We start from the raw sequence: 26,422 nt of genomic DNA, 5'->3' as shown, positions 1-26,422 counted from the left end.
CATTCAGAGTGCCAGATTCCTCTTTATCGTTGATCTGACATGCCACTGGTGCTTCGGTGACCCCAAGGACCATTAATAGACAGTTCACAGAAAGGGGGCTGAGCTCATGGCACCCCCTGCACCAGCTACCACTGACCCCTGTACACCAACAAGACCGTTTGCAGTGGTGTCAGGCGCATTCAGCCTGGAATCTCATTGACTGGAGTAGAATTGTCTTTAGTTATGAGTCCCGCTTTGAACTGAGTCCCATTGGCCAGCAGCGACATGTCTGGAGACACCATGGACATCAGTAGGTTACCAAGCCCACTGTTGCCCACCATATGGCCCAATAGCCAGGAGTGATGGTGTGGCTTGCCAGTACATTTCATAGCAGGACCAGTTTACAAGATGATGCCCATCCACACACAGCAAGGGTTTCTACTGTTTTTCATCATGCTTGCCAACCCCTACCTTGCTCAGAAAGGTTGCCGTGTCTTTCGCTAGTTGAGAATGTTTATGGCATTATGGGCAGAGCCCTCCAACCAGCTCAGGATTTTGATGTGATATCCCTCAGGAGGACATCCAACAACTCTGTCAAGACAAATAACTGCATCTGTTTGTTTTTACATGTACATAACATCTACCAATTTTCATCCCATTCTGATAATTCCTTCGTGGTGCTTCCTGCCCCTCCCCCCCCCCCCCCCTCCCCGCGCACACGCACACACACACACACACACACACACACACACACACACACACACACACTCACTTTGAGAGATGGAGAGAGAGGGGGTACTTTTTTAGACCAGTTTCTCACAAACAGCTGTGATATGAATGCAATGGCGAATAGGAGATTTCACATCATCTGTTAACAGTTTGGTGACTCATATATTGTATTGCTTGGTATGTCATTCATATATAATATGAACAAAAGTGGGCCGAAGATTGACCCTTGAAGAGACACCTTAGTTAGCAGGCATGAAAATAAAATATTGGTTGTTGAAGTGAACTGTTTGAATTCTATCAGATAATTTCAACAGCAGGCACAGAAACACCTGTACAGCTTTGAGTCTGAGCAGTAGAGTATTGTGGCCAATAGTGTCGAAGGCCTTTGATAAATTAAATTTGTGCTTGCAATGAATTTTTCTTCCTTTGCTTGAAAATGCCAGACACTTCAAGCACATTCTTCAGTTTCTGGACTTGTGCACTGGACGAAATTAAAATATCAGAGTGGCCCTGACTCTGCTAAATCTAATTAAAGTTCTGTACCTGAAAATAGAAACTATAGATTTGAAGTGTCTCAAACATGGGAATTCGATTTTATTAAACAATTTATAATGGAAAAAGCTAGTAAAATCAGGCAATAAATTCATGTGGCAGGGGATAGGATTAAACTCATAAAATGAGCAAAGAAGAATATGCCTACTTTCACAGCCATTTTAATGTCCAGAAACAAATTACTAAGCACCAAAACTTTGGAAAAATCCGTAACTAATTGGAAAGTCAATGTACAAGAATTACTGAGTTACACAGTTGTGATAAGTGTAAATGTATTACAGGCTTTCTAAGTATCACCTCTATGAAAACTGAGGGTACAAGAGATTTATGTGTTAAAGTTACAGGAAACAAATCTCTATATATCATGATATAAAATCAATACTAATGATAAATTTCATGTCACACACATTTTTAAAGTTTCGTAGGATTAGTGAACCAAGTCTTGTACACAGTTACATTTTATTCTTACAATCAATCACTGTAATGAGTTAATTGACATAATGTAGCATAATGGTTCATTTAAACACTTCATTGGCAGTAGAATATTAGGGAAATCCAGTCAGTCTATGAAAGGAGACTGCAAACGCAACATTTTGTAATAGTTCACCAGATTTGTTTATTTCTTCGCTTGTTGATTGCCCTTAGTGTCAAGGTACTGCATTGGTACACTGGCTGAAAAATGGGGTTTGTAAGTAAACACTGACTGCTTTGAATGATGTAGCCAACAGATGCACAGTTGCATTTCACAGTCTTTTACTTTTACTTTCACTTTTCACAACCCCTGAATAATACACAGTTATATCTGGCCAATGCACTGTTGTTTAACTTTTGATAAGCCTCATTAATAGGTTGCAGGCGAACATCCACATACTGCTAAAATAGTTTCCTGTTGAACATCTATAAACGGTAAAAGCCTAACCACAAAGTTCACAGTTCTTGAAGAATAGAAAGGTATGCATGGAGCAGACACTGTCACTGTTTCAACACACGGCCTAATTGTGTAACACTTATTGCACTGCTAAGCTGATGCATTGTTGTTGTTCTAACCAACACAGGTTCCTCGTCTGAAACTTGGGTGTGGGCTGACTGTCACTGTGACCAAAATTCAGGCCCTTGTGTATCATCACAATAATATGTGCTGAAACTACACATTGTTCAAAGTTTAATTTATGGAAATTACAATTTAAACTTAACTCTTTAAATTAACTGAATACATTGAAAAGTTACATCTTTTTAACAGTTTCTTCTATCACAAGAGCTAAACTGAATTATTTGTTTAAATGATGAAATTAACTTATGTGGTTACATAAACAATACTTTTCACAAAACCATTAGTTATTTTGGAATTAATGAAGGTCTGGTGTTGCTAACATGTTTTCGACTAGAGCCAAATAGATACTTTAAGAATACTAGCCTTTCATCTTCCAAATGTTTACAATTATTACAAAATTTATATTTGTGATATCAATATAATGGAAGGAAACATTCCACGTGGGAAAAATTATATATAAAAACAAAGATGAGGTGACTTACCGAACAAAAGCGCTGGCAGGTCGATAGACACACAAACAAACACAAACATACACACAAAATTCAAGCTTTCGCAACAAACTGTTGCCTCATCAGGAAAGAGGGAAGGAGAGGGGAAGACGAAAGGAAGTGGGTTTTAAGGGAGAGGGTAAGGAGTCATTCCAATCCCGGGAGCGGAAAGACTTACCTTAGGGGGAAAAAAGGACAGGTATACACTCGCACACACGCACATATCCATCCACACATACAGACACAAGCAGACATATTAATTAATATGTCTGCTTGTGTCTGTATGTGTGGATGGATATGTGCGTGTGTGCGAGTGTATACCTGTCCTTTTTTCCCCCTAAGGTAAGTCTTTCCGCTCCCGGGATTGGAATGACTCCTTACCCTCTCCCTTAAAACCCACTTCCTTTCGTCTTCCCCTCTCCTTCCCTCTTTCCTGATGAGGCAACAGTTTGTTGCGAAAGCTTGAATTTTGTGTGTATGTTTGTGTTTGTTTGTGTGTCTATCGACCTGCCAGCGCTTTTGTTCGGTAAGTCACCTCATCTTTGTTTTTATATAAAATTTATATTTGTTTATACGTCAACAATAGAATTTAATTTATGAAACGATTACTGATTTCATCCTATAACAAAAGATACTAACTAGGAATAGTCCAAATAAATTAGAAAATCCATTACATACATAAAATTAAGCAGAAAATTAGATCTGGTGTCACATTCTTTAAAACTGAGGGCCATCCTTTCTCTTTTATGAAAATGCAGAGTAGAACTTACGTATGTTAATGGTAATTAGTTAAAATTGAAAAAATAAATTTTAAAGAGGCAGATGGAGAAACTATAGGGGAAGTAAAAATATCCCAGCTTGCTTCGTGACAACTTGTGTGCCCCGTCCTGGAATATTGCTCTAGTGTGTGGAATCTGTACCAGATAAGTGTGACGGGGGATACTGAATGGATATAAATAAGGGCACCATGGATGGTTACAAGTTTGTTTGACCCTTCTGGAGAGTGCCATGAAAATGCTGAACAAACTGAACTGGCAGTCACTTGAAGATACACACAATCTACACTGTGAAACCCTACACATAAAGTTTCTAGAACCAATGTGTAATTATGAACCTAGGAATATTTTACAACCCTCTACATGTCACTCCCATGGAGATTGTGAAAACAAGATTACACCAATTACTGTGTGCAGAGGAATTTAACCAATCATTCTTCCTGCCCTCCATAGGTAAATGGCTTGGGAAAAAGCCCTAATGACTAGTACAGTATGACATACTTTCCCATACAGTTCTCACAGTTTTCAGAGTTTGGCTGTAGATATAGATACCTAAAGCTTGAAAACAATGTAAATCAAATGGTTAATCTTTAATTCTGAACCTTTCATACATGGACATGACATTGTTTGCATAAATGTACTTCTAAAGAATGGCATTAATAACAGGTAACCAGTTTAAACATGATTTTTTGTATCTAGATCAATTTTATGCATTAACTATAAGTTACTGAAATTGTGGAATGCAGGGAAGTATGTGATTTATTTGTTACACAAAATTTTGTTAATGTGGAGCACAAGATCTGACAGAAGTGACATATTCTATTTAATCAGAAAAAGAGTGTAAGTGATTGTAGAAGTCATTCCAAAGATGATTTCTGTGGATGTAGTCATACAAGGTTTGTCTCTGGTGTTGATGAAAAATTTTAATAGTAGGATATAAAGCATAGGAAACCAAGCAATTCTTTTTCATAAGTTTGATATTCTACTTCTCGAATCCCCTCCCAGAGATCTACCTTGTATTGCTATTGTATATGCAACTTCAGTCTGACTTGCATTTAGCCCTGAAAATATTTTGCCTAATGTATTAATCTGCTACTGCATTCTGTAATTTTGATGTAATTAATGTATAACATTGGTTTGATGTGAATTACCACATCAGTTGTCATAAGCGTAGTTGTGTGATGAATGTTTCATGGACATACATGACGACTTTTTTGGTTTGTGATCATCATCATCATCATCATCATCATCATCATCATCATCAGTTTTCTACTATATTAGCAGGTCCATCGCCTCTCCATTTTCTGCAATCCTTTGCTTCCTTCTTAAGGCTGCTGTATGTTGTACCATCCATCATGTCATCCAGTATCTGAAATCTCTTCCTTCCTCGCTTCCTTTTCCCTTCTACATAACCTTCTAAAACTGTTTTTATCAGTCGATCATTCTGTCTTAATATATGACCAATCCAATTTCTTTTCCTTCTTTTTATTACATCTAGTAACTGTCTTTTCTCTCCCATTCTTCTCAGTACCTCTTCATTTTTTACTCTGTCCATCAAACTTACTCTTTCCATTCTCTGCCATGTCCACATCTCAAACGCCTCCAGCCTCTCACTGTCTTTCATCTTCAAAGTCCATATTTGTTATCATTGCATCTAATTATGCTCTTTGTCATTGCATATAGGTACTTGAGCATCGTCCAGTGTTTGATTGAAAGATTTAGTTTTAATAAAGAAGTGGTTTATAGCTAATGAAAAAATATTCATTGCCAACCAAGAAACCAAATCTGTTCAAATACATCCATAGTAATAATAGAATCTACTTTACAAATTTTTACGTGCGTATTACACTTGCAGTCAAGAAAAGGAAAATAGAACTGCTAGACTGAAATATCATGGTCAGTATGAGAGATTTCATATGTTGAATGACTGATAATGCAATTAACACAGTGCTGTGTGTTACTCATCCAAATTCGAAGACTTCACAACAAATCGCAGTTCAAAGCAGAGTCTCACAGAGACTTTGTTAAAAAAAGTGACTCATACATTAGTTTCAGTTAATGAACAGTTGGGTATCTACACCTAATAAGATTTTCCACAAAAATTGCACTCTGTAGCTTTATTTCAATAATACTTTAACTTACTCTCACTAAAAATATTTTTTTTACAGGTTGCAGGATCAATCGTTGTTTATTGTTTATTCATGTTTGATAACCTGTACAAAGATTCTTCGTGGGAAGCGTTGGATGATCTTGTTTACTATGCTAGAGCTGTTACAAGGGTATTGGAGTTTCTTGTTGCAGTTCTTGTAGTTGGAGCAGGTATTTATGTTTCTTTCATTAACTTAATAGCTATTTTTTTTTCAATACCGTATAAACTACTTTCATGAAAATTTTGATTGATGGTCACTTTTTGCAGCAGCTGTATGTAAATTGCAGTAGAGTGCTAAAAAATGACTTTTTGCACATTAAGCTTTTTTATTTCATTTATGCCTTGTTAAAAGGACAAAATGTGTCAGGGTACACAAATAAAATAAAAATTATTGTGCAGCATGCAAAAATGCATTTTCCAGTAAACTACTGCAATTTACTTCCATGTGCTGTGTATGTCACATAAAACACTATTTTTTCTGTATTGTAAAACATAGTTTTAAATGTAAAGTAATTCTATTTAGAGAGGAATTTTGTGTGCCATTAACTATGTGAAAATATTAAATATCAGCTGATTTCTTTCTTTCTTTCATTTCTTTATTTTTATTTTTATTTATTTTATGAAATGTCTAATGTACTCTATGCATATAGCTGCAGGGTTTGCTTATTGTGTGTTGGTGTTTTATAAGTAGACGTAACCGAAACTGCCAATTACTGAGCTTTTTGGTAAGATTAGTTAATAATAATAAAGTAGTGTAGCAACAAACTCTTCATCTGTTCCATTTATTTTGTTTCATTTTTGTCTTCATTGATTCTGATGCAATTATTTACCAGATTTTTTTCCTTGAAAGAAATAAGTTTCCTGTATCGGCTGTTATTTCCATTTTATTTTTATTTTGTGTACTATAACACTTCAGCTTTACAGCAGTTCTCAATTAACTGCATAGAAATCAGAAAATTAGAACACAGACTACAAAGCAACCATAAGTTGTTTTTACCAGGATAAAGTCTGTCTTAAAACAGAATAAAAACAGCAGTTACAGTATTTAACCCATTAAATACATATGATTTGGGTTACAGTCATGTTTATAGGCAGTCCGTGATTAGCCTGATACACAATATTGTAAATAAAAACTAAACATGTAGTACAAGTAAAAATATTACATAGGCAGTAGTTGGAAACAACATGTAATAAAGTGGTTTACCACATTACTGGGCTTAAAAGCTGCACACATGATATTCGGTACTATAAGAACACTAAAACACAACTATGCCTTTTACTATTGTCAGGTAGCACTGTACTGTGCACAGTGACACCTCATGGCAAGTAAGTCAAAGAAAAACCCTGTGCGGATGGACATGCCCTAAATGTGGTCTATGCCTATGCTATCTACAATATTAAGATAAATATTAACAAGGGAAAAAATGAAGGATTATTTTCTCTTTATTTTCTGCACACCAATCACAACTGAAACTATCAAAATATAAATTGTTCAGTACTACAATTTTAATAGTTGTTATACACAATTTGCTACAATAAAATGAAATGAGATAACATACAGATTCCCACCTACCTCCTTGAAAACAGAACCATTAGGATCATTTAGATAAAATGATATAACAATATAACTTTACATGACATTATTTTCATCACATTTTAGTTCTACATTGCACATAATACATGTCAAGCCCACATATGTGCTCCCCTGCTCACTTCATGAATTCTGTAGTCAAGAGAGAACCTCTGAATAAAAATGTCAAAACTACAAAGGTATCATAACACTTGATGTCAAACTAAATGTAAAATAAGAGAAAGGCAACCACTTCCCTACAGCAAACAGATGTTTGATCCATAGATACACATAACAGAAAATAGTATCCACTAGCTTTCAAACTCTGTGTCCCCCCCTCCTCCAGTGGAAAGTACACACATTTACACACGCACCCAAACACACTCTACTGCAGCCACTTTTGGGTGTCTGTGTAGCTTCATGTCTGAATGTGTGTGCTGCAAAACAAGCCTGAGTTTGAAAGCCAGTGAACGCTGTTTCCGGTTATGTGTGTTTTTCCATCACACATCAACCTGCTCTAGATGACTGGTTGCCTTTCCCTTACTTCATCTATTGTTCCATCCGCGGATTCCCATTATATTCAATAAGTTGCTACCAAAAATCATGAAAAGTACTCAACCAGTTGTCTTTGAGATTTTTACACGAAGCTCTAATAAACATCCGAATAGACATGGGGCTATATTTTTCAATATATATTTTAATGGATACATATGTCTGCCTGTATCTGTATATGTACAGATGGATATGTGTGTCTGCGTGTGTGTGTGCGTGTGTGTGTGCGCGTGCGTGCGTGCGAATGTATACCTGTTCTTTTTTCCCCCTAAGGTAAGTCTTTCCGCTCCCGGGATTGGAATGACTCCTTACCCTCTCCCTTAAAACCCACATCCTTTCGTCTTTCCCTCTCCTTCCCCCTTTCCTGATGAAGCAACCTGGAGTTACGAAAGCTTGAAATTTGTCTGTGTGTTTGTGTGTTTTTTAACAAGAAAGTGCTGGTAGATAGACACAATAAAAAACACACAAATTTCAAGCTTTCACAACCCACGGTTGCTTCATCAGGAAAGAGGGAAGGAGAGGGAAAGACAAAAGGATGTGGGTTTTAAGCGAGAGGGTAAGGAGTCATTCCAATCCCGGGAGCGGAAAGACTTACCTTAGGGGGAAAAAGGGGAGGTATACAGAAGAGCGCATGAGCGCATGCGCGCATGCGCGCATGCGCGCATGCGCACACACACCCGTGCGCACACACAGCCATCCGCACATATACAGACACAAGCAGACATACGTAAAGGCAAAGAGTTTGGGCAGAGAGGTCAGTCGAGGCGGAAATACAGATACAAAGATGTTGTTGAGTGACAAGTGCTGTACGAGGGGTGGCAACTTGAAATTAGCGGAAGTTTTGGCATTGTTTTGCACTTGAAAATGACCATCACATGATGTTTAGTACTGTCAGCACAACATGAAAGGACAACAGTGTATTGCAGTTTTTCATATCCACTTATTTTTATAGTTATAGTTTTAACACCTTTCATGGCATCATTTCTGTTACTCGGCACAGCAGATGCCAGAGGAGTTTCATCCATAGTCAGTATTTGGGTTAGTTACACACTGGTTTTCTTTCAGTGTTGAATAATTAAATGCTGGAAATATAATACTTTCTCTTCATACTCTTGTGGCATTTTCTGAAATACTTTGGTTTTGGTTCGCATGGTAAGTCCATGACACTTCATAAACCTGTAGCACCAAACAACTCCACCCTCAAAGTCTGTTGATTTCACTGTAGTGCTAGCTTACGAGTGTGTATTTGAAACATTTTTTTTTGTTAATTCTAATGTTACTTTGATGGTATACATTAATCCATTTCAATACGTCATCTCTGTGTTTTGGCTATTTTCCATTCAGTCCTCATTTGCACATTTAGTCTTACACTTTTTTTTTCAGTTCTTTTTTACTAGCCTGCCAATTGTGAATGATTTTTTCTGTTGATGGAGGGCCAAAATGCCGCTCAGCTGCTCTGTTCCCATGTTCTTCTGCATATGCTATTACTTTCAGTTTATAGCCCTATCTTATGTATACCTTTTATTTTTTCTGTTATGAAACTAGCTACTAACAAAAATATTACACTGTTACTGGTGGCACAAGTCACTTTCAGTTCAAGTTCATTGGCACTATAGACTGCATTGTGCATCATAGGCTAGATAGTGCTCTGGGTTTGTGATGGCAGGGTGGGAGGGAGACAGTGTTAGCAAGCTTTTGAATCCGCACAACTCATGTTCGTGGCATCGCTGTACTGCTGCTGCCAGTTGAATCCATTGTTGCCAGATAGAGATAGATTTCTCACAGCATTGATTACATGGCTGTTTTTCAGACTGGCGGGAACTTTAAATCGAACACTGGACATTCTTATATTAATCTTGAGTATAAGACACACTTGAATTTTGGAGGCAATTTTTTGAAGAAAAAAGTGCATCTTACAGTCTGTAAAATGCCGTATCTACCTCTTAACATACACTAGAGAAGGAAAGTTGCTACTCAGCATGTCCCTGCTCTCCGAGACTGTAGACGTGTGTGCAAGTTGCGTTTATGTGAGAGTGTGTGTGTATGTGTGTATACTGCTGACAAAGGCCTTAATAGCTGAAAGCTTTAATTGTGTGAATCTTTTTGTTGTGCCTATCGTGACTCAGCATCTCTGCTATATGGTGAGTAGCAACTTTCCTTCTCTGGTATTGTTACATTCCATCCTGGATTTTCCATTGTTTGATCTTAACATACACTGTAACACAAAAAAAGGACACACCATGAAGAAATTATATCTAAATGGGATGGAAATCGGTAGATGTGATGTACATGTACAGACAAATAATTGATTACAATTTCATAAACATTGGATGATTTATTTGAGAGAAACAGCTCCACAAACTGAGCAAATCAGTAGCAGTTAGTACACCTCTGGTCCTCATGCAAGCAATCATTCAACTTGGTATTGATTGATAAGAGTTGTTGGAAGCCTTCCTGGGGGATATTGTGGCAAATTCTATCCAATCGGCACATTAGCTCATCAAAATACTGAGCTGGTTTGAGCACTGTGCTTATAATCCTCCAAACATTGTCAACATACTGCTGTGCTGTAAGGGTGTCACAGTTGACAACCAAAGAGATCCTGCTATGAGAAGAAATGGCATCTCAGACTATCATCCTGTTTGTCAGGCTGTACAGTGGGCAACAGTCAGGTTGGTATCTCATGCTGCCTGGAATGTCTCCAGACAGTTCTTTGCTGGTCATCAGGGCACTCATCACTGAAGAAAATTCTACTCCAGTCAATGAGATTCCAAGCTGAAGATGTGTCTGGAGATGCTCCAGATAGCAATGGGATACCGACCTGACTGTTGCCTGCCATACGGCCTGTCAACCGGGAGTGATAATTTGGAGTGCAATTTCCTTTAATAGCAGGTCCCCCTTTGGTTCTCAACTGCGGCACCCTTACAGTGCAGCAGTACATTAATGATGTTTTATTCCCCCTTTTGTTGCTCTTCATGGCAAGTCATCCTGGGCTTACATTTCAGCAAGGTGATGCCTGCCTTCACACGCTATAGTTACTAATTCTTGTCGTCATGCTTGCCAAACCCTCACCAATTTTCTCCCCAGTTGAGAATGTTGAGCATTGTGGCCAGGGCAATCCAATCAGGTTGGGATTTTGATGATTTAACATGCCAGTATCATTCAGGAGGACTTCCAAAAACTGTCAATAAGTGCCAAGCTGAAAAACTTCTTGCATAAGGGCCAGGGATGGACTGACACTTTATTGACATGTCCAATTTGTGAAGCTCTTTCTCTTAAATAAATGACCCAGTGTTTCTGAATTTGGAGTTTCCATCCCACTTGGAGAATTCCTTCATGGTGCTTCTTCTCCAAATCCCACCCCATCCCCACCCCATCCTCCTTTGTATAGTGTATATTCTGGTTTAGTGCCTTGAAGATTGTGAAGACCTTATATGAATTCCACAGTGGTATTGGCTGGTGCTTCAGATTTCTGCAAAGAAGTGATCTCTCTGTTCGACTCCATTCTTCATTGGCATTGAGATGGCCGGTTATGTCCAGAAGCTTGTAATCCAAATGCAGCAGTCACACTACCAATTTCTGCACTAGATTGGCAATCCTGCAAGAGACCCATGTTTTGGGACATGCTGAGCAATACAGCAGCAGACTATAAAGGAGGTGAAAAGTATCTACTTAAGACCAACAGAAAACAATAAAACAGGGACGTGTATGATATTGCAGTTACTGCCCCCACCCCACATTATCTGAAGTGTAAAACTTTGTCTAAGGAAAACTTCTTCAAGGGATTACATGGCAGGAAGGCAACATAATTATTGATGGGCAGGTCAGTTACAATAGTACAGGCTTCTGCAGCCATTGTCACAGTCGGTAAAATTCTTCTGGGTCTGTGACCGCATTGCCAGTGTGTAAAATTTCCAACGTTTCAGGCACTGCTGCTGGTGGCCTTCCTCAGGGTGTTTCTTTAGCTAACCTTTATCTTTTGCTTAGTTACTGTTTGGAATTGTATAACTGGTGCACCAGTCAGTCAGAGAGATGTGTTAAAGTTGGAGACACTTAAAGGTCACTTCACACCTTGGGAAAGAAATATAATCAAGAACATACTAACTTGAGATATGGTTTTGAAACTGCAGATGCTTGTTTCTGTCATAAACCAGCACTTAAAGACCATCTCTAAAAGCACTGTTACAATTGGATCTTAGAAGAGGATCACACATTCACTCCATCAGGCAAGATTGTCAGTGGTCAGCCTTCAGCGTGAATGGTTTCTTCCTATGGTGCACAATATGACCTGATTTGATCAACAAAAGGTTTAAAAAGTGCTGCCTTTAAAGGACTCATAAAATAAAAAAACCTCTTCAGTTGGCAGTAATTTCTTAATGTTTTCCATGACCAGTTTCGAATCATAAAGCTTCACCTTCATGTACCACAAAATAATTGTGGGAGCATAAATGTTTGGTGGTTGGGCCAGTCAGTCATGGAGGTCACACCCATGTCAGAACGACTTCTATGTCATGCTGTCCAGGTGGTTGCTTGTCTCATGCTCCCATGCATTTGTTTGATGCATGACTTTTGTGTCATGCTGTCCAGGCAATCACTCTGGTTGCTGGTCCTATGCTCCCATGCATTTGTTTGCCATTGGTGTGAACCCCCCCCCCCCCCCCCCCCCCCCTTGACTGACTGGTCCGACCACCACACATTTATGTTCCCATAACTGTTGGTGGCACCTGAAGATAAAACTTCATGCTTTGAAACCAGTCTTGGAATAAATCAAGAAATTACTGGCAACTGCAGTAGATCTTTATTCTGTAAGTATTTTCCTCAATTGCAGATGTTCATTTGATCAGGTATCTTGTGCCTTGAAAGGAAGCAAGGACAACATATATTGGCAAAAGGCAGTGAGGATGGGAACAAACATATTGCACATTCAGTGTGTATGCCTGGAGGCTTCATTCAAAATGCTGCAGGCTATTCTGCAGCCATTGAGTGAACCAGGTGCAACCAACTGCAGATTGTGCTGCACATTGGAACAAATGGTGCCTGTCATCTGAGCTCCAAGATTGTAACTGGTTCATTCCAACAACTGTGGCAGAGAAGATGGTGAAGATCGCCCTTGGCCAGTGATATTAACAAAGGACACAATCTGCAGCATTCTCCCCAGAACTGATCATGGCAACCTGGATCTTACAAGGAACCCCTTGAGTGCGAGGTCACAAAAGGCAGTGATGTTTACGGGCATTCGACATCCCACATATTGTCTACCATGCAATCACAACACTGGCTGCTAATGTCAGCAAGGTGTTGGACTGCAAGTATCCAATGGTGAACATAGTTGAACTGCTTAGTCGGCAAGTGACTCACAACAGTGCTTCAGTGCTACTGGTGTTTGATACAGTGCAGAACAATGGCAGTGATAAACAAAGCGAAAATTGCATTATATCTACAACAACAGCTGCCGAAGTTGATGTTTTGTCAGGAAAAAACCAAAGGAATCCTGCAGAGTGAGAAAGAAGTGGTAGATGAAATATTAACATTTCTGCGAGGTGAGTGAGTGGAATATGTGGTGCCATATATGCTCGACTGTGTGGGCACTGTACATGAGGAGTACAATGATGACGATATGTTCTTAACAAACGAAAGTAGTACTGAAGCATATGTTGAGCCATGTAGTTCATCATCCTTGTTGGACAAGGAGCCACAGATGCTGTTTCCAGTATGAAATGTAGTAAAGGACAATCACTGTCCAAGAAATGGGTACTAAACATAATTACATACTTGGAAGATTATCTACAATGTAGTGAAAAAAACAGTTGTGAACAGATTTTGAATTGTCCACAAAAATATCACTGTGTAGTTTATAACAAAAACTGTGGATGTTCAAGGGAAAACAGTACACACTTGTTACAAAAACTGGTGCGTGTTTGTTACAAGGACACTCGATAAAATTTACAGGATGTGCATGTTAGTGACCTACTATATTATGCACATCAAATTGTGCATGACAAAGATTACATTGATTCCAAGGAGAGCAGTGGATGGTTGCATAACTTCAAACAATGTTACAGAATTGGAAAACATAAGATAACAAAATTTCAAGCAAAGCTTCAATTAGACAAAAAACAAGAAGCCATGGAATCAGCCCAAAAATTTGTAGATGAGATAAACAAACTTATTGTTCAGTAAGGAAATTGTTTTCAACTCTGATCAGTTAGGTTTCGAAGAGGAAATGCGTACAAAGGAACTGTGGAAATTAAACGTACCAAGAGAGTTGTATCAAAATCAACTAACACCAATGCCTTAACACATTCATACACGATTATGTCAATGATTAATCTGGATGGTAAATTGGCTGGAAAGTTATTTATTGTACTGCAAGAAGTTGGAGATGTTCTCCTTCCTTTCTTAAGTGCATGGTCTTGCAAGGGCAGTAGGGAATATTTATGTCACAGCAAGCAAGAGTGGAAAAATGGGCATAATAGAACTATGAGCACTGCTTTTGGGGAATATCGTGTCAAAATAACTTGCTTTTGCTTGATTCCTGGTCTGTGTATAAAAATCATACTCCTTTAGAACAAACTATCCCTAGTGAAATGTGTGCGGCATTGCAGTTAATACCACCTGGTTCACTGGACAAATTCTGTCTCTTGATGTTTGTTTTTCCTGTGCTTTGGAAACATATTATTGCACTCTCTGCAGCTATGCCTTAAAAGTTAACCAGTTTCACAGTAAGCTCCACGACAGACTGTTTTGCATTCGGTTGTATGCCATCACATTCCATCAAGTCTCATCACCCCACTATATCAATATTATTCTATGTGCATTCTTTAAAAGTAGATACCTAGCTGAACGTCATGCACTATTTCTAATTTGCCATTGATTTTGATGGTGTGAACTTTTATGATAACTGTGGTGTGCCATTTTTCATTCGATGTTCAAGGTGTAAGTTGGCAATTTATTTTGAACATTTCTTGAATGTTGATGATGCCCATTTTGTGAAGTGTAATACGTACGGAAGGTTGATCTCTGTGTCTCCCGAGCATTCATTTTCTGTCACCGTCCTAATGCACATGGTAAATCACTGGCAGCTAATATTTTTTTTCTGTCACAATTGTTAACACAACACTTTCAAGTGAACCTTACTAAAGACTAGACTTGCTACCCCACACTCAAAGGATTCTTTGTGAATCAAGTGAAAGGCCTGAACCAGAGATTTAGAACTTTCTCTGACAAGCAAGCCCACGACTTCCTGTACTTCAGTCATAGGGTTAAAACTACAGGGTCTGTCCAAATGGGTCTGGTGTGCTCTGCAGTTCAGAGGCTGCAATCTAGCTGACTATGTGTGAGGTGCAAACTAGATTTGTTTTAGACTAGGTGACTATCTAATCTAGATAATGACAGTTTTAGGAGATCAGACTCACCTCTGGATGTAAGCCAAAATTTGTTTGCAAGGAAGTACATTCCAAACCACATGGTTTCCATTGGAGAGGACTTTAATCTTCCAACAGTCAATTGCAATAATTACATTTGGGTAAGTGGTGGGCTTGATAAGATCTTGAAAACTACCCAGAAGCCCACTCATGAGGGATATGTATTCGAACTAATGGCAACAAATACATCTGATGTCTAGGAATATGTCCACATTTAAACTGGCATTAGGGACCATGAAGCAGTCATAGCAACAGTGGTTATCAAGGACAGTTAAAACAAGTAAGAACATTTATATGTTCAGTATACTAGGTAAAGAAGCAGTATTTTTACATCTCAATAAGAAACTTGATATACAGTATTGAACAAAACTTCTAAGGAAACAGAAACTACTGCACAACAGATGTGAAACAAAGTGTAGGTCTATAGATAAAAAAAAATGCTAAACAAAACACATTGGCTGTCAAGAGAGCAATGAGTAAAGCCTTCACTGAGTACAATAGCAGAATATCATTGAAAGTTCACTCACAAAACCCTAACGTATTCTAATATAAAGGTTGTCAGTGGCACCAAAGTTAAGTGTCCAAGCAATCATGAATGACACGGGAACTAAGATTGAGGATGGCAACGCAAAAGCAGAAATTCTGACATCTGTTTCACAAAGAAAAATTGAGGAGTCTTGTCCCAGTTTGTCACACCACTGCAAAGATGAGTCACACATAATGGTGTCAATGGCATTGAGATATAGCTGAAATCAGTCAAACTGAATAAATTTTTAGGGCCTAATAGAGATCCAATCAATTTCCACAAACATTTTGCCTCTTTTCCCCATTAAATATTTAGAGCCCATGAATTAAAAACTGTGCCCTTGAGATGGAAGAAAGCACAACTCACACATGTCTATGAGAAGGATGACAGAAGTAGTCCAGGAAAATGCTGTCCAGTTTTTCCTTGATATCCATTTGTTGTAAAATCTTTGAACAGATTCTGAGCTCCAACATGATAACTCAGACAGGACGACCTTCTCCATGTCGACCAGCATGAATTCCAAAAATGTTGGTTATGCAAAACCCAACTTATACTTTTATCACATGACATCAAAAACAATGGATCAAGGTAATCAGGCAGTTGCAGTGCTTCTTGATCTGTGAAAAGCACTTGACCCAGTACTTCACCCCATGCTTGTTATTGAAAGTAAGACCATATGGGGCATGTCAAGCAAAATTTGTGACTGGATAGAGGATTCCTTGGTAGCAAGGAAGCATTATGTTATTCTGTACAGACTGTCATTGACATTTGTAGAAGTAACTTCATGGATGTCACAGGGTAATGTGTTACAACAATTACTATTCATATTGGGTCTTAGTGACGCTGCAGACAATATTAATAGTAACCTCAAACTTTATGCAAATATCACAGTTGTGTATTGTCTGAAAAAGTTGCACAAATATTCAGTCAGATATTAATGAGATTCCAAATTAGTGCAAAGATTGGCAACTTGATCTAAATATTCAGAAATGTGAAACTGGACACTGCACAAAACAGAAAGAACTATACTCATTCAAATATCTGGGTGTAATAATTTGTAGAGATATCAAATAAAATGATGGCATAGGCTTAGTCATGAGTAATGCAGGTGACAGCCTTTGGCTCATTGGTACAAGAGTAAGGAAATGCAATCAGTGTATGAAAGAGAGAGCTTACAAATCACTCATGTTGCCCATCCTAGAATACTGATTAAATCCGTGGCCTCTACTAAATATGACCAACAGGGGATATTGAATAAAAAAAAAAAACTATCGTACTGTTGAAGATAGATGCAAACAATCCTATGAAAGCCTACATACAAAATTTCAAGACCTAGCTTTACGTGAGAAATCTATAAATATACAACCACCTCCTATGTATTGTACTCTTGCAGACCTCGAAGATAAGATAATGCTGATTACACTGCACATAGAATCATTTAAGCAACTATTCTTCCAACATTTCAAATATGAATGAAATGGGGAGAAGTCCTAATAAGTGGTACAATGGGAAATATTCTTTGCCATGCATTTCGAAGCTTTTAACAGTGTGTAGTTGTAGAAATAGTGACAGTGACGAAGCAAATGTAGGTAGTGAAGCTAAAAGTAACATCAATAAAGACTGTGATTAGCGGGCAGGTATTTCTGTGGTACTACATTTAAAAAATTGTGAACAGTTTTTACAAATGAGTAATGTGAGAGTGTTTCCGTCTTCCTCTCCCTGCCCCCTACGCTGCCCGCTCCACTCAGAACTAAGGATGCAGCTTATGTTCAGACCAAAATAGTACTCCTCACAGTCACTATACAACCTTTTTCTGGTCATTTAACAGATGTCTTTGAATGACAGAAACAATAAATCATTTCATGTTTAATTATTTATTTTAGTTTTCTACATGTATTCCCATTGATCCTCTATCCCACTCATATTTCTTGTGTAAGGTTCACTCAGTTTCTGCAGAGAGGAATAATTTGTATTTTTCTACTTCCTCTGTTTATTGTTTTGTTTTTCTTTTATTTACCCATCTTCCAGAAATAGTACATACTCAGTGGTTAACAAGTTAATAGAATTAGCAGTGAAGATCGTAGCATGATGTTTAGTGATTTGTATTGTGTATGTTGTTTACTCTTTCATGCTGTCTCCAGCTTTCACACTTAACAGAAGCAGGCATACAAAATTAAACAGTAAATTACAAATATAGTATACGATATGGATTTAGTGAAAGTAATTTAATTTTGTTCTAGGCTTCCATGAATCAGTACTGATGACAACGGATGGCCAGCCTTGGTCATGGGTAAACAGTTCTGTATTGCTGGTGCACTGCTACTACAATGTGTATCTGAGGTTACAGTCAGGCTGGCAGAGTTTCCTGCTCCGCAGGGAAGCGTCACGTCGTGTGGGAGGGTTGCCAGTGGCGACTTGTGAACAGCTGGCAGCGCGTGCTCATGATGTTTGCCCAGTTTGCTACATTGAGATGACTTCTGCCTGTGTCACACCATGTCAGCACCTCTTCCACCCATCTTGTTTAAGAAAATGGCTTTACGTACAAGACAGTTGTCCACTGTGCTCATCACGAGTGATAGATATTCCAAAAGTGAAAAATGAGACCTCCAGCAGAACTCCAGATCCTATAAGAGCTGAGAACCAAAGTCAAAAAGTTGATGAAGAAGCCTCTATGCCCAGCAATTGTGCCCCTGAAGATGTAGTGAACAGTTCAATTAATAATGCAAGTGATATGTTTTCAGAAGCAAAGACTGAACTAGAAACAGTCAGGAATTCTAACTCAGAGGCTGAAGTTGTGGCTGAAACATGCACTAGCATGCATAGGAGATTTCCTGAGGAGGTTCATGTGGAGAGAAACAACAATTTTGGCTCTTATAGTGAGGAACCCTGTTTAGCTGGTAAAGAGAAAATTGTAATGGGTCAGGTTGAAGAAGAACCTATCACGGCAAATATAACATCATCATCAAATGTTTCCAATGAAACGGACAGTAACTGTAGACCTCAGTCTCCACATGACAGAGGGCAAATCATACCTTTCAGTTATCAACTAGAGAGACAAAATACTGAAATAAACTGCAGTGTAGATTTCAGAATGCTCCCTGTACAAGATAAAAGCAGTAAGGAAGATGTGCCAAGTAGCTCCTCCCTTGCAACAGATGCCTGTTTAGTCAAAGCTATCCAAGATGAGGAAAGTGATCACTGAACAATCATTATAAATGTGTGCAGCAACAATAGTCACCAGTCAATAGTTATGGTCAAGTGAATATTTTATTCTATTTTCCTCACTTGATGAATCATTGGAACTATTTTGGCTGTAGATGTTGGTGTGTTCCAGGACACAGGTATCTTAGGCAAACTGATAACTGTATGTGTCTGAAAGACTGATGTTTTGTTTGTGTACGTGTGTGTGTGTGTGTGTGTGTGTGTGTGTGTGTGTGTGTGTGAGAGAGATTGTTGTTGTTGTTGTTTATTTGCATGCAAGTGCATGAGTTTTCTAAGAAAAATTCAAATGAATGGAAGATACATTAAACTTTCACTCACATCTTTGTCACGAAAAAAAGAAGGAAAATTGTCTTAATTCTCAAGAACTGAAAGGATTGTGAACTGGTATATTTATTGTGTCTCAACTTCATGGCAGAATAATTGGGTACATTTTTTTGTGTTGTTTTGCTGTGCTAGTCACTAAATGTTTTGTCGACATTAAGCGCTTATGCTTGATGAGAGTGTCTTTACTAAGCTAAAATTTATTTTTAATTGCCATTGTAATAAGTGCCGATCACCATGCTTTTTAAAGAGGTCAGATAGTTTTTACAATAATGTGGAGGTCTATGCATGATTTCATTGCAGATTGAATAGAGTTACATAGTGCTAGGGCAAAAATTCTGATGAGGATGGTTATTAATCCACCTGAATTTTTAGAAAAAAGACAAGCTTTGCACTGGTCTCATCAACAAGAATTTTCAAATTTGTTTTTGTGACAGTCAACACTTTTTATTGTTTCTCCTGATTTACCAGTTATTTAACTTTTGTAGAAAGTAAACATATAAAACATAGAGACTGTAGGATACTCATTTTGAAGTACTATTCAACATGAAGTAAAACAGTGGTACCAGTGACATCCAACTTTTAAAGACAAACTCGCATTTTTAGAATAGAGATTCTTTATCAGAGATTAATGCATGTATGTAAGGTTACAGAAACATTGACTTCTGTAGGTTTTTATTCTGTTTAACTACAACTTGCTCTTCATCAGCAGCAAAAATATTGTTACTATGGTGTAGTTCTTAGCGTAAAGAATTTTATCATTTTTCCCTTAATTTTATCATTGGTATTTCTTCGGACAGAATATTTAACAGAATTGGTCACTTATTGGTTACTTAGAGCTCAATTGGTAACTCAGAGCTCAGTGTGTCAGTTTGTTGCTTTTATGAGATGTTAATGAGCAGCATTACTATGTTTTTAAAAATCTAAATCTACTTTTCGGACAGGAAAAACAAGAAAAACTGAATTTAAAATCTTCATAAAGTGCCATCTTCTCTGAGATTTACACAATAAAATCAAGTATACTTTTTACTAAATATATAAATAAATAAATAAGTAAAAAATAAAATAAGTTCCCCTTTGGTGGCTTAATTGCTGTCATAGATAGCAATGTCACTGCTGTCATGGAGCATTTAATTTAACCAAATAAAATAGCAGCAGTCTAATAACTGTGAGAAAGGCTGACTTTTAATAAATTCAACTCATTATGAGTGCTAGTCATGAAAAACACAAGTGAACTCTTAATAACATTGCACTCTTCTTTTGTCAAGGAAGCTTTGTAATACATAGTAAAAAAAAAAAAAAAAAAAAAAAAGCAGTAATAGCTTCTTCACAGACTTACTTCAAGTGGTTGAAGAATTTAGGAACCCAGAAAGTTTCTATACAACTATATTTTTTGTAAAGTGAGAAGGCTTTCAGAGAAATTTATTATGTCATCATCAAGAGTTTTATAGTCTTCTGAATTTTTCTGACCTAGACCACTATTCAAAATAATGATGATGATGATGATGATGATGATGATAATAATAACAACAAAGTGTAAGAATGTTAATTAAATGTTAACAATGAATTACAAACAGGGTAATGGTGGAACATCTTTTTTGCTTTTAGTGTGAACACTTGTGGTTTGTTAATTTGCTATTTTTGTATATATATTTCTCATATAGTAATCATCATCTTTATTTGTCCATAATAACTTTACAGGCATGGACATTGTATTTTTTTTTTTTTTTTTTTTTTTTTTGTGCATTTACAACAGTGATATCATGCTGTATATATAATGAATATATACATCAAGTGGGACATTAGATCCACAACTAATATATTGCAATATACAAAAGTAGTGCTATGAATAATGGAGTTCAGAAATCTTTGAGTAAGTATAAACTATGTGTATTTATGACTGTTTCAATTTTCCCTTAAAAGAAATTAATCACATTTAGTTTTTGTACTGCAATTATGAATGGTTCTATTAATTACACTTATTTCATCATTCTTTTTAACAAACATAATTGTATTAAGGACATCCAGTGAGTACACAGCCAGTAAATTTCAACTGATGATGTAATTCCTATGGGATTGAAAATTTTTTATTCTAGGATTTATCCAAACCTTTCTCTTCCGAAGCCTGAGTACCTTTCGCTGTAGAATTGTGTGGTCCACCCAAAATTTGAGTCCAATATTGCAAATGTGAGCAGATTAATCCACATAATTTTTGTTTAACTCTTTGATTGCCGGCAACATTTTGGATTCATTTGAGCCATTACTTTTTCTACACGTTGCTTTAAAACATTGAAGTTCGTATATCTCATCATGCATGAAATTGTAAAAAATCGGTTTTAACCTGATAAATTTGGTGTGATGATGCACATGGCCCATTTTAAACTTATGATGCGACTAGAAGCTTTATATTGCCATCTGCACCACTCCTGATGCACACTCATATATCTGAGTAAGAGGCTATTATTGGAAAATAAAATTTCCAACTAGCTGTTATATAATTGCTTTAATTATCAAAATAAAAAACTTACATTTTTACAGATTTGTGGATTGCAAAAAAAAAAAAAAAGAAAAAAACAACAGTCCATGCACATGAAACTCTGAGGACAAATTTGACATTTCAGTGACATGTTTGCTATTTTGATAGCATGCTTTCTCCCACCTGCTTTGGAGAGTTTGTGGTAACAGCTGTTACAACGTCTTCTCACTGGAGTTTCAACTAGTTTGTGATTGCCATCAGTTGATGTCTCCCGAACATCATCAATCACTGCCACAAGCTCAGGTTTGTGATTGGTTGTCAAAAAAATGATGTCCCTCTTGTCACATCACTTTCCAACAACAACCTTTGAATTGCTTTCAGCAATCACCATTTCCCCCTGCTTCAACTTTTTGTGATGGTTTTTTTTATTTCCCCTTCTTTTTGTGCAGTGTGCTCCCACCAGATGAGTTTGTTTTTTTAGAAGAAGGTGCAGCAACTTCATAGAAGGGTAAAAGTTATCTACAAAGAGTGTCCTTCCAGAATTCAAAAGTGAATCCATTAACTCTAAAACAGTTGCTGTTGTCATGTCTATAGCATGAACTTCTTTTCCACAATACACTTTAACATTCCAAGTATATCCACCTACAGCACAAACTTTGTATAATTTCATTCCGTATTTAAAACATTTTCCAGTAGTGTACTAGCAAAATTGTACTCTTCCATGAACTGTGGAACCATTGTTTCATTGATACAAAAGGCTTCACCTGGAACTGAAAGCTTCCTGGAATTTTGTGTTCAGATGATTCACAAGCTTCCTAATTTTGAACACCTTGTCATGTTCACCTATGTTTTCACTGTTGCAAAAATTGTATGCAACTGAGGGACAAATCAAACATACTTCGGGACATAATAGAAGACACATGGTTTTTGTAAAGCAGATTCTGGCACCAATAATCCTCCATTCTTGGCTTATGGTCAAGCCACATCCACAACATAAGCCCCATAAATTTCCTCGAATCATCAACACTGATATCACGCCCTAAAGTCAGTCTGGATGATGGTCATAATGTTCCTGCAGCTATTCCACTAACAATCTTTTGCTCAGCATAACGGTTTGTTTCATTAACTATGAAATTGCACATTTCTTCATCAAGGAAAAAAATGCAGATGTCAAAGGGACAAATATTTGTAGACAGATTGGCCAAAAGTACATTGCTTATTCCACAGTTACCAGAAAAAAACAAAACTTGTCTTTGTCAGTGGAAGATGAAACTTTGTTTGCTCCATTTGTAGACCTATTATTCATACCTTGCACATGTATCTTTTGTTTCTTCAAAGGGATTACTTCATCTTCACTATTACTCTCACTGAAGGAATGGGCACAGTAATCCGGGTCGGAACCACTACCACTTCCAAACAGTGAGTCATCAGGTAAACTCAATTCCTCCAACCATTTTCGGATTCTCTCTTATGAACCCATTTTTCACATCCACAAAATCTTACTGAAAACAAACTCTACACAATGCTAAACAAGTAGCTACACTACATCGTAAACAGGTAACAATTGCCTGTCATCCATTGCTGCCACTACAAAACCATCACAATACTTTTATCACTGGCCATTATAATGTAACACCCACTTGATTTCAATACAAGTGTGACCGTGTATGCACCACAGGGAAATAGTCATAAACCCTCATGTGATCGAATATGATACACATGGTGAAAATGGAAAAAACCATGTACTTCAAATATGATGCACATAGTAGTGAAAGTGTTAACAACAGGAAGAATTATTATATTTGTGAGGCATTTTAGTAAACAGATTTTTACAGATGTGACTGATACTCTTTCACTGTAAGATGTTCATCAAGAAAAATTCCAAAAAAATTATTTTTATTGAATGCTTCAGCTGTGGACAGTGATTCAGTATTTATGTCCACTTGAGATTATTAGAGATACTGTAACAAGAACTTCGTCACATCAATCTTTCCCTTATTCAGTATAAGTTTATTCATGATAAGATATTCTCTGATCAGCTCGAAGTTTTCTTTATTGTTTTGGAATGCTAGTTGCTCAATATGGATCCAGCTAATAAACACTATATCATAAGTTTCCTTCACTAGCTTTGAATTTTGCAGCTTTTTTACATCATTAATGTATAAAAGAAATAAAACTGACCCAAAAACACTTCCCTGAGGACTCCACAGTTGAGTCTTCTCTGCTGTTTTTACTGTTAGGATATTAGCTTCAATCTTATACTGTAACATAGTTTGGCACAATGGTTTTATCTTGGAAATAAAAACATAAGAACTTTAGTGCTACTACTCTCATACCTTACGTTTCCATTTTGATGACGAACAGAATCAAAGGCCTTAGAAAAATCAAGATAACCGCCAATAACTTTGTTTCCTTTATCCTGTCTGTTTAGGAGTTCAAAAAAGAAAGCTGCTACTGCTGTTATTACAGACTGCTCTTTTTGAAACACATGCTGCGAGTTGTTGAGGGGGATGTATTAACATAAGAAAGATTTCATGTGGTCTGAAATTATCTTTCAAGTAAATTGCGAAGCATTGAAGTCAATGAAATTGGCCTGTGATTATATATGTCAATTATATTTTGACTAAAGTTCAGTCTTGATCACACCATTTATGTTTCAATGACATAGGTAACCGGTTTTGGTTATTTTTACATAACCATCATCAGACCCATGGCTCCCTTAGGATGGTAGGCGGAGCTCTCCTCAGCTGCTACGAAGTCAACTGATCAGTTGACTTCGTAGCAGCTGAGGAGAGCTCCGCCTACCATCCTAAGGGAGCCATGGGTCTGATGATGGTTATGTAAAAATAACCGAAACCGGTTACCTATGTCATTGAAACATAAATGGTGTGATCAAGACTGAACTTTAGTCAAAATGTAATAATCTATTGATCACTGTATTCCAAAAATGTTTACCAAAATACATGTCAATGGTTGCTCCCTTTTTATACACACGTCATATCTCAGTAATTTTTAAAGTGTCAGGAAATATCTCCTGGCCAACTGAACAGTTTATTGAATGTGTTAGTAGTTTTATTCATTCATTTCTTCATTCTTTAAGCAGTGTAGATGATACAGTCATCCCAGCCAACAGACGTTTTTATTTTGGAATTTTATTCTTTGCCAGCTTCATCCCACGCTTCGGTGTGGGTGAGCACATATTTTTCAATGATAGTTCCCCGTGTTTTATGTTCCGTTTTCTATTCCTATTCTGGGATTTTTCTTGACACCCGTCTCACTATGTTACTGACCGGGCGCTGACGACCTTGCTGTCCTGCACCCAAAAAACCCCTCTACTACTACTATGTTTTCTTTGCCTCACATTCTGTTATGGTTCTCAGAACAAAAGGAATTACTTATGTTCACTGAGTTTATTTGTAGTGCTGATTCATCAGTTTCTTCTCTGCATAACTTACTAAAATGTTCTAAGAAAGCCTCACATAATATCTTTGGCTCACTCACTAACATTCCATTTTCTCCTAGTGCTATATTACTGCAACCTGGATGGTCCCTGTTTCCATATTCTTTGCAGACTATACTCCACAATCTTGAACTAACATTATTGGATTCACTTATCTGTTCAGCATAATAGTGCAATAGTATGTTTTTCCGCTGCTTTAGTGCTTTTAAGAACTACTACAATTTCATATCCCTTAATAGCATATATTAGGTGTTTCATGTTTTCTTTTTGTTTGTGGATTACTGGAGGAATTTTAAGATTCTTTGTACATTTTATTTCCCCTTTTTTTTACCATTGGACATATTAAATCTATGATTAAATATTTCATAGAAATAGCCACACTCTCTGTTGGAAATATGGTCAATTTTTCTTTTATAAATCAGTAAGTCATGATGTGGAACTATATTGTAATCTGTATTAATCTTTGTGGATAGTGCTCTATGGTCTAATTCTGGTTAGTACTGAATTTACATGGATATGGTTACAGTACGGTAACAAGACAGAATACCTAAGATAATTTTCATAATAGTTTAAAGAGTCTGTAGTCACATCTCTTTATCTTATAACCTGTCTTTTGTTTGTTGATAGTTTATCCAGAAGTTCTTCTAAATGACAGAAGAATTCACCTGCATCATCATTGGTGATCTACACAAGAAATTACTCTTAAGCTGTTTTCGCTTAACTTTATATTTACTGCTTCTGGTTCAAAGACCATCTCCTCAGCAAGTTAATCAACCCAATGTATGTTTTCACACTGAATGTTATTCCTAACAACACACCACCACTTTTGTACCGCTTTACTTCATCACTTTTATGCAGCATACAGTTTGCTGTAGAGAAGTGAAATAATATGTTATAATCCCTAAAACTGTGTGTGTGTGTGTGTGTGTGTGTGTGTGTGTGTGTGTGTGTGTGTGTGTTTTTCGCAGTTCCAGCACATTCCGGCTGAAATTAAGCTCCACCTGATCTCATGTTGTGTTGCTTAGTAATTTAATTTTAGCATATTACGTATATGGATTTGATTGTGATGGATGGGTAATGATGTGTTACAAAGAAAAAATAATGTTACTCATCAATTTCTAATGATGGTACAATATTTTAAAAATAA

The 26,422-nt window shown here is 37.1% G+C and overlaps 1 protein-coding gene across 1 annotated transcript in view; it reads left to right on the top strand.

Annotated features, from left to right (window-relative positions):
- The window catches only part of LOC124605385 (RING finger protein 145-like), a 176,558-nt gene extending 156,211 nt beyond the window's left edge, over positions 1–20,347 (top strand). The window contains exons 6-7 of the mRNA XM_047137025.1: positions 5,744–5,894; positions 18,037–20,347. Of these exons, the coding sequence (XP_046992981.1) occupies positions 5,744–5,894; positions 18,037–18,998 (1,113 nt within the window). The 3' untranslated portion in view covers positions 18,999–20,347. The remainder of the gene's footprint in view (positions 1–5,743; positions 5,895–18,036) is intronic.
- The last annotated feature ends 6,075 nt before the right edge of the window (positions 20,348–26,422 follow it).

Source organism: Schistocerca americana, chromosome 3 (assembly GCF_021461395.2).
Source record: "Schistocerca americana isolate TAMUIC-IGC-003095 chromosome 3, iqSchAmer2.1, whole genome shotgun sequence".
Lineage (NCBI taxonomy): Eukaryota > Metazoa > Arthropoda > Insecta > Orthoptera > Acrididae > Schistocerca > Schistocerca americana.
Note: the sequence above shows the minus strand (reverse complement) of the source record. Positions and strands in the feature narration are given on the sequence as shown.